This window comes from Heterodontus francisci, chromosome 7, assembly GCF_036365525.1.
Source record: "Heterodontus francisci isolate sHetFra1 chromosome 7, sHetFra1.hap1, whole genome shotgun sequence".
Lineage (NCBI taxonomy): Eukaryota > Metazoa > Chordata > Chondrichthyes > Heterodontiformes > Heterodontidae > Heterodontus > Heterodontus francisci.
In genome coordinates, this window is record NC_090377.1 from 108,713,271 (window position 1) to 108,727,317 (window position 14,047).

General features: G+C 44.6%; 1 protein-coding gene across 2 annotated transcripts in view; it reads right to left on the minus strand.

Moving 5' to 3' along the window:
* The window catches only part of LOC137371764 (uncharacterized), a 28,514-nt gene that overhangs the window by 10,380 nt on the left and 4,087 nt on the right, over positions 1-14,047 (minus strand). The window contains exon 4 of one of the 2 annotated variants that reach the window (XM_068034618.1): positions 1,095-1,334. In XM_068034618.1, the coding sequence (XP_067890719.1) occupies positions 1,095-1,334 (240 nt within the window). Of the gene's footprint in view, positions 1-1,082; positions 1,335-14,047 lie in introns of both variants that reach the window. The other variant, XM_068034617.1, reaches the window with a different exon arrangement.

A 14,047-nucleotide genomic window follows, 5' to 3' on the forward strand; every position in this document is an offset into this window, starting at 1 on the left:
TCCCAGAGAGGCCAAAATTCTGTCGATCTCAACCTTCAATATATTCACAACCCTCTGGGGTAGAGAATTCCAAAGATTCACAACCCCTTGATTGAAGAAATTTCTCCTCATCTCAGTCCTAAATGATTGATCCCTTATTCTGAGACTGTGCCCCTGTGTTCTAGATTTCTGTGCTAGGGGAAACATCCTCTCAGTGTCTACCCTGTCAAGCCTCTTCAGAATCTTGTACGTTTCTAGAGATCACCTCGAACTCTTCTAAACCCCGGAGAGTATAGGTCCAATTTACTCAGTCTTTCATTATAGGACAAACGTCGCATCCTAGGAACCAATCTAATGAATCTTCGCTGTTCTGCCTCCAAGGCAAGTATAACCTTCCTTAAATAGAGACCAAAACTGCACACAGTATTCCAAGTTTGGTGTCACCAAAGCCCTGTAAAATTGGAGCAAGACTTCTTTATTCTTGTACTCCAGTCAGCTTGCAAAAAAGGCCAAGTAAGTGGAAATAAGTGTAAACACTTGTAGGCCCAGGAAAGTGCTGAACTTACAATATATTCCTTCGTTAAGTCCTTTTTTATGCATGGGAATTAAAATTTAAAGTGATTGAACCATCTTTTATGCACATTAGAAACAGCATGTTGACGAAAATGCAATCAAGAGGGAAGAAATTCTTTTGTGTAGCGCCGCATCGAGGAGCAGAATGCAGACTACGTTAATTCCCCAAAGGCAGGCAGTGTGTGGCATTCTTCAATGATGTCATTGAAGAACGCTGTGCCAACCGTACAGGTAGCAGCCTGGGTGCTGTGTGCCTGCAGGGAATTGACGTAAGTCTGCATAGCACTGCTAGAAGCAGCACTACGTGAACAAATTTCTCCCACAAGAAGTTTTTCAATTTTTAATATTTGCCATGAAGATGCATTCAAAGATGCAGAAAGCCCCCAGTAACTCTCATGAGAAGTCAGTGATGCCATAATTTGCTTGATCTTTTTTGTGAGAATCTGCACTAGACTGTACTTACTGCATTGGTTTACAGAAAATATCAGGCAATTAGAACATTCAGATGAAGTTCAAAAACAAAAAAATACCTTTCTGGTTACCTCTGATGATTTATTTTTTTCCAATGATGATTGTATTGATGATAATGTTGGAGTTGATGTTGATGTTGGAATTGATGTTGTTGTTGGAGTTGTCAATAAAGTTGGTGCTGGTGTTGATGTTATTGGTTCACTGGTTACGGGCACTATGGTTGTTGTCAAGTTTGTGTTCCTGCATTCTATTTCAACACTCTGGATCTCACCCTTGTCAAGCATGACCCAACTCGTACAAGTAGCAGTTTCCTACAGATATAGAGGGTGGGATTGTAACTCAGTAACAACGCTCCGAAACAGAATGGATTTTGTAATAGTGAGTGGGCATCAACAGTGGAATATTGAACTAATGGTCACACGCCTGAGTGCCAGGCTATTGTAAACATCAAGGGTTTTATTAACACAGAACATTGGTTCATCATCAGGGTAGCTGTTGCATTGCACATCAATGTGATATTGTGAGAGTTCTACAGTGAGGGAGAGCTTTCAAGCAGTTCAGTGCAGGAGACTGAATCCGTGTCATTCCTTTTCAACTCCCTGAACTTCACTGCCACAACCAGGATTTCAATTGGGAGGGACAGCAGGACTGCCCAAAGGCAAATTGTAGGTGAGGGACGGGACTCTGTCACCTGCCATATTTCCCGTTGAGTCATAGTCATGTATGACATAGAAGGAGGCCATTCGGCTCAGTGAGTCTATGCTGGCTCTCCACAGAGCAATCCAGTCAGTCCCATTCCCCCACTCGATCCCCGTAGCCCTGCAAGTTTATTTTCTTCAAGTGCCCATCCAATTTCCTTTTCAAATCATTGTCTCCGCTTCCACCACCTTTGTGCACAGCGAGTTCCAGGTCATTGCCACTCGCTGCGTTAAAAGGTTCTTCCGCACATTCCCCCTGCATCTCTTGTCCAAAACCTTTAATCTGTGTCCCCTAGTCCTTGTACCATCAGTTAATGGGATTAGTTATTCCTTTTCTAACTTATCTAAGCCTGTCCTATTCTTGCACACCTCTATTAAATCTCCTCTCAATTTCCTTTGCTCTGGGGAGAACAATCCCAGCTTTTCCAACCTACGCTTGTAACTAAAATCCCTCATCTCTGGAACCATTCTAGGACCCTCACATCCTTCCTAAAGTGTGGTGTCCAGAACTGGACACAATACTCTAATTATGGTCCAAACAGAGCTTTATAGAGATTCAGCATAGCTTTCCTGCTTTTGTACTCAATGCCTCAATTTATGAAGCCCAAGATCCCATATGCTTAGCTAACCACTCTCTTCAAAGATCAATGCACATGCGCCCCCAGGTCCCTCTGTTCCTACACGCTCTTTAGAACAGTGCTATTGCCTCACCCTATCCCTTCTGCCAAAATGCATCACCTTTAACAACACTGGGCGTCAGGAATGCTGTTGCATTTTGATATCCAGCATTAATAAAACAGTGGAAGTGGATGCGTCAAAAACGAAAGAGCTGCCTTCCTTAATAGAAATGACCACTGAACCAATCTGTGGGATCCAAAAAGTAAGGCCACTGAGAGAACAGGTTTGGGGACACAAATTATTTTATCCTCACCTATCTATCTGTCTCAGTTGCATCTGTCCGTGACAGTACAAGTAGGAGTTACCACCGCACAGTCCTTGTGAAGGCAAAGTCCTGTCTTCACACTGAGCATTCCTCCATTGAGATGTGTGGCACTACCACCATGCTAAATGGGATAGATTCAGATCAGATCTAGTAGCTCAAAACTGAGCATCCATGAGATGCTGTGGGCCATTAGCAGCAGCAGAATTGTATTCAACCACGACCTGTAACCTCACGGCCCGGCATATCCCCCACGCTACCATTACCATCAAGCCAAGGGATCAATGCTAGTCCAATGAAGAGTGCAGGAGGGCATGCATCAGGAGCAGCACCAGGTGTACATAAAAATGATGTGTAACCTGGTGAAGCTACAACAAAAGACCACTTTTATGGACTGAAATGACAATGTAACTGATCAACTTCCAGCTGCATACCATGTGTACAGCTATACCTGCTATGCTATGAGAATGTTCATAAGGCATGATATAGTAAGTCAAATTGGCCACTGTTAAATTTGCTAGCTTGATCTTTGTGGGGACACAAGGGTTAAGGGAGTGAACAATGTTCAGGAAAAGCTGGGCAATTCACTTGTGCAAGCAAACACAGAAATCAGGATGGAATATCCTGTGTGCTGCATTCCTAAGACAGGATATAAGCAATAAAATGATCAAAGGCCTGTAATTCAAAGAAATCAGGTATGGATATGTTCTTATTGCAACATTCCAATGGTACAAATACCTATGATTATCAAACACTGTCAGGATGAACCTCATTAATTATGTGTTTAATTATGTGCAACTTTAATCTGCAAATAGATTGTGCAAATCAAATTAGTCACAATACCGTGGAGGAGGAATTCTTGGAGTGTATAAGGAATGGTTTTCTGGACCAATATATTGAGGAACAGGCCATCCTAGACTGGGTATTGTGTAATGAGAGAGGAATAATTGACAGTCTTGGGTGTGAGACCCCTTGGGGATGAGCAACCATAATATGATAGAATTCTTCATCAAGATGGAGAGTGATGTAGTTGATTCTGAGACTAGGGTCCTGAATCTCAGTAAAGGAAACTACGAAGGTATGAGGCACGAGTTGGCTGTGACAGATTGGGAAACGTTACTTAAAGGGATGATGGTGGATAGGCAATGGCAAACATTTAAAGAGCGCATGGATGAACTGCAACAATTGTTTATCCCTGTCTGGTGCAAAAGTAAAACACAGAAGGTAGCTAAACTATGGTTTACAAGGGAAATTAGAGATAGCATTAGATCCAAGAAAGAGGCATATAAATCTGCCAGAAAAAACAACAGACCTGAGGATTGGGAGCAGTTTAGAATTCAGCAAAGGAGGACCTAGGGATTGATTAAGAAGGGGGAAATAGAGTACGAGAGCAAGCTTGCGGGGAACATAAAAACTGACTGTAAAAGTTTCTAAAGGTATGTGAAGAGAAAAAGATTGGTGAAGACAAATGTAGGTCCCTGACAGTCAGAAACAGGGGAATTTATTATGGGGAACAAAGAAATGGCTGACCAACTAAATGTATACTTTGGTTCTGTCTTCACAAAGGAGGACACAAATATCATACCAGAAATGTTGGGGAACACAGGGCTCAGTGAGAGAGAGGAACTGAAGGAAATCAGTATTTGTAGAGAAACGGTGTTGGGGGAATTGATGGGATTGAAAGCCGATAAATCCCCAGGGCCTGATGGTATGCATTCCAGAGTACTTAAGGAAGTGGCCCTAGAAATAGTGGATGCCTTAGTGGTCATCTTCGAAGATTCTATAGACTCTGGAACAGTTCCTACAGATTGGAGGGTAGCTAATGTAACCGCACTATTTAAAAAGGGAGGTAGAGAGAAAGCAGGGAATTATAGACCAGTCAGCCTGACATCGGTAGTGGGGAAAATTCCAGAGTCCATTATCAAAGATTTTATAGCAAAGCACTTCGAGAACAGTGGTTGAATCGGGCAGAGTCAGCAAGGATTTGTGAGCGGGAAATCATGCTTGACAAATCTTCTAGAATTCTTCGAGAATATAACTAGTAGAGTTGATGAGGGGCAGCCAGTGGATGTGGTTTATTTGAACTTTCAGAAGGCTTTCGACAAAGTCCCACATAAGAGATTAGCATGTAAAATTAAAGCGCATGGGATTGAGGGTAGTGTATTACAATGGATAGAAAATTGGTTGGCAGACAGGAAACAAAGAGTAGGGATAAATGGGTCTTTTTCCGAATGGCAGGCAGTGACTCGTGGGGTACCGCAGGGATCGGTGCTAGGACCCAACTATTCACAATACATATTAATGATTTAGATGAGGGAACTAAATGTAATATCTCCAAATTTGCAGATGACACAAACTGGGTGGGAGGGTGAGCTGTGAGGAGGATGCTCAGGGTGATTCAGGGTGATTTGGACATGTTGAGTGAGTGGGCTAATGCATGGCAGATGCAGTATAATGTGGATAAATGTGAGGTTATCCACTTTGGCAGCAAAAGCAGGAAGGCTGATTATTATCTGACCGGCTATAAACTGAAAGAGGGGCATATGCAGCGAGACCTGGGTGTTCGCGCACACCAGTCGCTGAAGGCAAGCATGCAGGTCCAACAGGCGGTTAAAAAGGTAAATGGTATGTTGGCCTTCATAGCGAGAGGATTCGAGTACAGGAGCAGGGATGTCTTGCTGCAATTATACAGGGCCTTGGTGAGGCCACACCTGGAATATTGTGTGCAGTTTTGTTCTCCTTATCTGAGGAAGGATGTTCTTGCTATAGAGGGAATGCAGCGAAGGTTTACCAGACTGATTCCTGGGATGGAGGGACTGACGTATGAGGAGAGATTGAGTCGGTTAGGATTATATTCGTTGGAGTTCAGAAGAGTGCGGGGGGGATCTCATAGAAATCTATAAAATTCTAATAGGACTTGACAGGGTAGATGCAGGAAGGACGTTCCCGATGGTGGGGGAGTCCAGAACCAGGGGTCATAGTCTTAGGATACAGGGTAAACCTTCCAGGACTGAGATGAGGAGAAATTACTTCACCCAGAGAGTGGTGAGCCTGTGGAATTCATTACCACAGAAAGCAGTTGAGGCCAAAACACTTGTATGTTTTCAAGAAGGAGTTAGATATAGCTCTTGGGTCTAAAGGGATCAAAGGGTATGGGGCGAAAGCAGGAACAGGTTACTGAGTTGGTAGATAAGTCCCCAGGGCCTGATGGGATCTATCCCAGAATACTGAGGGAGGCAAGGGAAGAAATTGCTGGGGCCTTGACAGAAATCTTTGTATCCTCATTGGCTACAGGTGAGGTCCCAGAGGACTGGAGAATAGCCAATGTTGTTCCTTTGTTTAAGAAGGGTAGCAAGGATAATCCAGGAAATTATAGGCCAGTGAGCCTTATGTCAATGGTAGGGAAATTATTAGAGAGGATTCTTCGGATTTACTCCCATTTGGAAACAAATGAACTTATTAGTGAGAGACAGCTTGGTTTTGTGAAGGGTAGGTCGTGTCTCACTAACTTGATTGAGTTTTTTGAGGAAGTGACGAAGATGATTGATGAAGGAAGGGCAGTGGATGTTGTCTATATGGACTTCAGTAAAGGCTTTGACAAGGTCTCTCAAGGCAGACTGGTACAAAAGGTGAAGTCACACGGGATCAGAGGTGAGCTGGCAAGATGGATACAGAACTGGCTCGGTCATAGAAGACAGAGGGTGCTTTTCTGAATCGAGGGCTGTGACTAGTGGTGTTCCGCAGGGATCAGTGCTGGGACCTTTGCTCTTTGTAGTATAAAGAAATGATTTGGAGGAAAATGTAGCTGGTCTGATTAGTAAGTTTGCGGACGACACAAAGGTTGGTGGAGTTGCGGATAGTGATGAGGATTGTCAGAGGATACAGCAGGATATAGATCGGTTGGAGAATGGGCGGAGAAATGGCGGATGGAGTTTAATCCGGACAAATGTGAGGTAATTCATTTTGGAAGGTCTAATACAGGTGGGAAGTATACAGTAAATGGCAGAACCCTTAGGAGTATTGACAGGCAGAGAGATCTGGGCGTACAGGTCCACAGGTTACAAAGTGGCAACGCAGGTGGATAAGGTAGTCAAGAAGGCATACGGCATGCTTGCCTTCATCGGTCGGAGCATGGAGTATAAAAATTGGCAAGTCATGCTGCAGCTGTACAAAACTTTAGTTCGGCCACACTTAGAATATTGTGTGCAATTCTGGTCGCCACACTACCAGAAGGACATGGAGGCTTTGGAGAGGGTGCAGAAGAGGTTTACCAGGTTGTTGCTTGGTCTGGAGGGCATTAGCTATGAGGAGAGGTTGGATAAACTCGGATTGTTTTCACTGGAACGACGGAGGTGGAGGGGCGACATGATAGAGGTTTACAAAGTTGTGAGCGGCATGGACAGAGTGGATAGTCAGAAGCTTTTTCCCCGGGTGGAAGAGTCAGTTACTAGGGAACATAGGTTTAAGGTGCGAGGGGCAAAGTTTCAAGGGGATGTGCGAGGCAAGTTCTTTACAGCAAAGAACAAAGGGAGATACACCTTTCCTACACCCTTCTGTACATGTGTTCAGAACCTGTGGCAATCAGGGATTGGTTACTCCCTGCATGGACAACTCTGTGTGACGCCTGGAACTTGCTGCCGGGGGAGGTGGTGGAAGCAGGTACGATAGCGACGTTTAAGAGGCATCTTGACAAATACATGAATAGGATGGGAATAGAGGGATATGGACCCCGGAAGCGCAGAAGGTTTTAGTTTAGACAGGCATCAAGATCGGCACAGGCTTGTTGGGCCGAATAGCCTGTCCCTGTGCTGTATTGTTCTTTGTTCTTTGATCAGCCATGATCATAATGAATGGTGGAGCAGGCTCGAAGGGTCGAATGGCCTACTCCTGCTCCTATTTTCTATGTTTCTATGTTTCTATTAAGGGAATCTTGTAACTTCTTTTGATTCCGTGGCCTTCATTACAGTTAGGGGAGTGAGGAACCTTGAAACAGTGTGACGGAGGACTGTTTGACTGGGTGATTGAGAGATAGACAGACATTCACAGTATGTTTGGTTACAGAGGCCATCTACTTTGTCCTTGTCACTAGCATCTGCTAGGGATTCTGTCCATGAGAGGTAACATCACCATTGACCCCATGAGTTGTCCATGCAGGGAGTAACCAATCCCTGATTGCCACAGGTTCTGAACACATGTACAGAAGGGTGTAGGAAAGGTGTATCTTCCTTTGTTCTTTGCTGTACAGTCGGACCATTGACCAATGTATCAGAAGCTACGTCTTTTGCCCTGGGCATCTGATCAGCGCTCCGGGTGTGAACAGAGACGAGAGAAGACCAGCTGGACTGGGTAAGAGAAAAGCTTGTGAGCATCATTCAGGGAATGTGTAACCCTTTAATCTCCTGGTTGAGTTAAAGAGTTTGAAGGGAAAGGCTGGGGTCTGTGTGGAAGATTCAGCTTTGTGGATATCATCCAGATAGCTGGATGTGTAGCCCTTTGATCTCATAGCTTAAGTTAAGACAGGCCAGTTGTCCTGTGGATTGGGAGGATTCAGCTTCTGTGGGGTATTTATAAAATGAGGACTCAACTGAACTGAATTGAAAGAGGTCAGTTTAGTTTAGTTTAGAGATACAGCACTGAAACAGGCCTTTCGGCCCACCGAGTCTGTGCCGACCATCAACCCCCCATTTTATACTAATCCTACACTAATCCCATATTCCTACCACATCCCCACATTTCCCTACCACCTACCTACACTAGGGGCAATTTATAATGGCCAATTTACCTATCAACCTGCAAGTCTTTTTTGGCTTGTGGGAGGAAACCGGAGCACCCGGAGGAAACCCACGCAGACACAGGGAGAACTTGCAAACTCCACACAGGCAGTACCCAGAATTGAACCCAGGTCGCTGGAGCTGTGAGGCTGTGGTGCTAACCACTGCGCCGCTGTGCCGCCCCACCACTGTGAGTTTTGTTTTCCATTGACAGGTCCTGCATGGTGTTCATCAGCTATCAGTGTGCTATTCATATCCTTGTGATTTTGAAGCATAGTTCAAAAAGGTTAGTTCGAGAATTTTGTAATCCTATGCCTTTGCCACTGTCATTATTTATTCTTTTCGAGTCTGAATCCTTAAAACAGTTCACATGTTACAGCTTGCATGCCAAAAAGCGGAATTAGCATGCTATAGACAGAGCTAAGCGATCTCACAACCAACGGATCAGATCAAAGCTCTGCAGTCCTGCCATATCCAGTCATGAATGGTGGTGGACAATTAAATAACTAACAGGAAGAGGCGACTCCACAAATATCACCTTCTTCAATGAGAGGGGAGCCCAGCACATCAGTGCAAAAGACAAGGCTGAAGCATTTGCAACCATCTTCAGCCAGAAGTGTCGAGTGAATGATCCATCTCAACCTCCTCCTGAGGTCCCCAGCATCACAGATGCCAGTCTTCAGACAATTTGATTCACTCCATGTGATATCAAGAAACAGCTGAAGGCACTGGATGCAGCAAAGGCTATGAGCCCTGACAACATCCCAGTAATAGTACTGAAGACTTGTGCTCCAGAACTAGCCGCGCCTATAGCCAAGCTGGTTCAGTACAGCGACAACACTGGCATCTGCCCAACAATGTGGAAAATTTCCCAGGTATGTCCTAGTCCCAAAAAGCAGGACAAATCCAATCTGGCCAATGACCATCCCATCAGCCTCCTCTCGATCAACATCAAAGTGATGGAAGGTGTCATCAACAGTGCTATCAAGTGGCACTTACACAGCAATAACCTGCTCACTGCTGCTCAGTTTGAGTTCCCCCAGTCTGAGCTCCTGACCTCATTACAGCTTCGTTCAAACATGGACAAAAGAGCTGAAGTCAAGGCAGATGATGAGAGTGACTGCCCTTGACATCAATGCAGCATTTGACTGAGTATGACATCAAGTAGCCCTGGTAAAATTGAAATCAATGGGTATCAGGCGGGAAACTCTCTGCTGGTTGGAGTCATACCGAGCACAAAGGAAGATGGTTGTGGTTGTTGGAGACCAATCATTTCAGTCCAAGGACATCACTGCAGGAGTTCCTCAGGGTCGTGACTTGGGTCCAACCATCTTTAGCTGCTTCATCAATGACTTTCCCGCCTTCATAAGGTCGGAAGTGCAGATGATTGCACAATGTTCAGCACCATTCGTGACTCCTCAGATACTGAAGCAATCTGTGTCCATATGCAGTAAGACGTGGGCAACATCCAGGCTTGGGCTGATAATTGGCAAGTAACATTTGTGCCACAAAAGTGCCAGGCAATGACCATCTCCAACAAGAGATAGTCCAACCATCTCCCCTTAAAATTCACTGGCATTCCATTGCTGAATCCCCCACCTGGGAGTTGCCATTGACCAGGTACTTTACTGGACCAACAATATAAATACTGTGGCTACAAGAGCAGGTCAAAGGCTGGGAATTCTGTGGCGAGTAACTCACCTCCTGACAGTCCAAAGCCTGTCCACTATCTATAAGGCACAAGTCAGGAGTGTGATGGAATACCATCCACTTGCCTGGATGAGTGCAGCTCCAAAAACACTCAAGAAGCTCGACACCATTCAGGTCAAAGCAGTCCAATTGATCAGCACCACATCCATCAACTTAAACATTTACTCCCTCCATCAGTGATGCACAGTGGCAGCAGTGTACACAATCTACAAGGTGCATTGCAGCAAATCACCAAGTCTCTTTTGACAACACTTTCCAAACCCACGCCCATACCACCTAGAAGGGCAAGGGCAGCAGATGCATAGGAACACCACCACCTGAAAGTTCCCCTCCAAGCCACACACCATCCTGACTTGGAACTATATTCACTGTTCCTTCACTGTCGCTGGGTCAAAATTCTGGAACTCCCTTCCTAACAGCACTGTGGGTGTACCTACACCAGATGGACTGCCGCTGTTCAAGAAGGTGGTTCACCACAACCTTTCAAAGGGCAATTAGGAATGAGCAACAAATGCTCTGGCCTTACCAGCAATGCCCACATCTCATGAAAAAACATTTTTTAAGGGTGGAGGAAACTCTTGTATTGATATTTACTGAAAGGTGCCTTTGTTGCATTCCTACTGTCACACCATGGAGTTTCTACCCCTCTCCATATTGTCACACTGTAGACTGTGTAAACCCCCCCACCCCCCTTACTATCACACCATGGACTGTGTATACTTCCCCTTACTGTCATATCATAGATTTTGTACCCCTCCCCTTACTGTCACTCCCCCCCCCTTATTGTCACGCCATGGACTGTGCACCCCTCCCCTTATTGTCACACCATAGACTGTGTACCCCATCCCTTACTGTCACCCCTCCCCTTACTGTCACACCATGGACTGTGTATCCCTCCCCTTACTGTCACACCATGGACTGTGCACCCCTCCCCTTATTGTCACACCATAGACTGTGTACCCCACCCCTTACTTTGACCTATCCACTTACAGTCATACCATAGACTGTGTACCCCTCCCCTTATTGTCACCCCTCCCCTTATTGTCACGTCATGGACTGTGTATCCCTCCCCTTACTGTCACACCACGGACTGTGCACTCCTCCCCTTATTGTCACACCATAGACTGTGTACCCCACCCCTTACTTTTACCTATCCCCTTACTGTCACACCATGGACTGTGTATCCCTCCACTTACTGTCACACCATGGACTGTGTACCCCTCCACATACTGTTCCACTATGGACTCTGCACACCTCCCCTCACTGTCACACCATAGACTGTGCACACCTCACTTATTGAGGGTTCTCTGGGGGTGATTACAACAGTATATCAGTTTTTATAACTACTGCATGAAAACAGGGAACTTGTATGAAACGAGTCATTCGGGTGCGGGAATTGTTAATGAGCAAAGCACACTCTGTATCTGTAGTGTTGTTTTACATGAGTTCCTTTTGCAAAGAAAAATCACTCTCAGTTTGATAAATTGAGCTATTTGTGATGGTTTTCTTTCTGATTTTATTTGACTGCTAAATAATTAATATGAATTATTACAGGTTGGTTGAATTAACTTTAAATGTATTAAGAAAGCATGCTTGCAAAGTTATCAGAAATCTGTGACTGTTGTAGAGAATACCAATTAAAAATTCAAAGCAACTTGGGTAATTTTTAAACTATTTATAGAATGGACAATTTTCTTAATCAAACCAATCAGAGCAAAACAAATTCCCCCAGATAGGTAAAGGATGGCAATCAATCAAACCAAACAATAAACAACCCCCTTTCTGGACGACGGCCCTCAATCCTCTGAGTGAGCAGTTGGTGTTTCTACATGTTACTTAAGGTTGAAGGCTACTTACAATGACATTCCATTGCATTAAATGCTCATCTTGAACAACTGTCTGTGCTTGTTACCCGATGTTATAGTAAAAACATGTTGTAATAAAATGACATTAAGGCAGCATTTGACCAAGTATGCGATCAAGGGCCCGAGTAAAATTGGAGTCAATTGGAATCAGGGGAAAGCTCTCCACAGGTTGGAGCACATCGAGTACGAAGGAAGTTTGTTGTAATTGTTGGAGGCCAATCATCTCAGCTCTAGGACACTGCTGCAGGAGTTCCTCAGGGTAGTGTCCTAGGCCCAACCATCTTCAGCTGCTTCATCAATGACCTTCCCGCCATCATAAGGTCAGAAGTGGAGATGTTCGCTGATGATTGCACAGTGTTCAGTACCATTCACAACTACTCAGATACTGAAGCAGCCCAGTCCCACATGCAGCGAGGCCTGGGCAGCATTCAGGTTTGGGCTGATAAGTGGCAAGTAACATTCAGGCCACACAAGTGCTAGGCACTGACCATCTCCAACAAGAGAGAATTTAACTACCTCTCCTTTACATTCAATGGCATTACCATCACTGAAGAACAAGGACAGCAGATGCATTGACACCAGCTGCAAGTTTCCCTCCAACTCACACATCATCCTGAATTGGAACAATTTCGCTGTTCCTTCACTGTCGCTGGGTCAAAATGCTGGAACTCCCTCCCTAACAGCACTGTGGGTGTATTTACACCAGATAGACTGCAGCTGTTCAAGAAGGCAGCTCACCATCAACTATTCAAGGGTAATTAAGGATGGACAACAAATGCTGGCCTCGCCTGTGATCCTCACATCCCACGAACAAATAAAAAAAACACTCAGACAGACACACTCAGAAACACACACAGAGAGACACACACAAACACATACATACAAAGAAACTAACCCTCAAAAATAAAAGGACTGTAGATGCTGGAATTCTGAAAAATAAAAGAGAAAATACTGGAGACGCTCAGCAAGTCAGGCAGAATCCATCAAGGAAACGCAAGTCAGATGATGTTTCATGTTTAAACCCATCCTCAGAACTGCAAATGACTACTGAAAATGATAAATACAGGATTTAAAAACTTTGCAAGTTCACATTTTGTGCTCAGATGTGGAAAATATGTGAACTTGCTTCAGGAATGCCATCCTTGGAGAAATAGGCAGGGACTGAATGAATTTGAATGCAGCCAGCACACCTCCTGCACTAATTTCTCCTCCCATGCCTATTTCTTGTATTCCCCAAGGTTCCTGCCTCCTATAGCTACATACTGCTTCTTGGTAAAATTTTCTTTAAGAATGGAGTCAGTTTGCAGTTGTATCCTGACAGCAGCCAGCTTTACAATTCGATCAATAAACTTAATTGATGTCTGACTGCCGGCCAGCATAAGTTTGTGCCTAAGCTACAACTTTCTTCAGCTCAGAACAAGTCATCACATTTACTCCGATCAGAGACTTAACCCACAGCTATACTCTCCTTCCCAACTTTTCAGTCAAGATGAACTTTGGGATGTTTGGCTCTAAGCTGAGCTTCAAAATACCAATCCAAAATTCCATTGCCTACATCTTGTGCCAAGTGCTGTTCTGTCCTTGATAATCTCCTCATCCTCTGGTGCATTGATCTGAATATCCTTTTTCTCATTTACAAATCCCTCCGTTGTTTTTCTCCATCTTACCTCTGCAACTTCCTCCAGCCTCACATCCTGGCCAACACTCTCTACTTCTGACTCTAGTTCACTGCGAAGATCTTCTCCCTCCACTCTACCATCAGTAGGAGAGTTTGCAGCCATTCTGCACTTTGGAGTTCTCTTCCCAAACCCTTCTGGGTTGCTACATCTTTTCCCATTTATAAAAGCCCTCTCAAAACCTACCTCTTCAGGGATTTGTGAGTAAAGTTCAGGCTTTTAAAATCAGTGCACAAGGGGACAGGAAGGGAACTGGTATCAGTGAAAACAGTGGTATACATGACTGGGGCTTAATGCAGGATGTTTGTGATGAAGACTTGGATGAGTTACTGCATGTGGTAATATAGCATTACTGGGGGGAAAC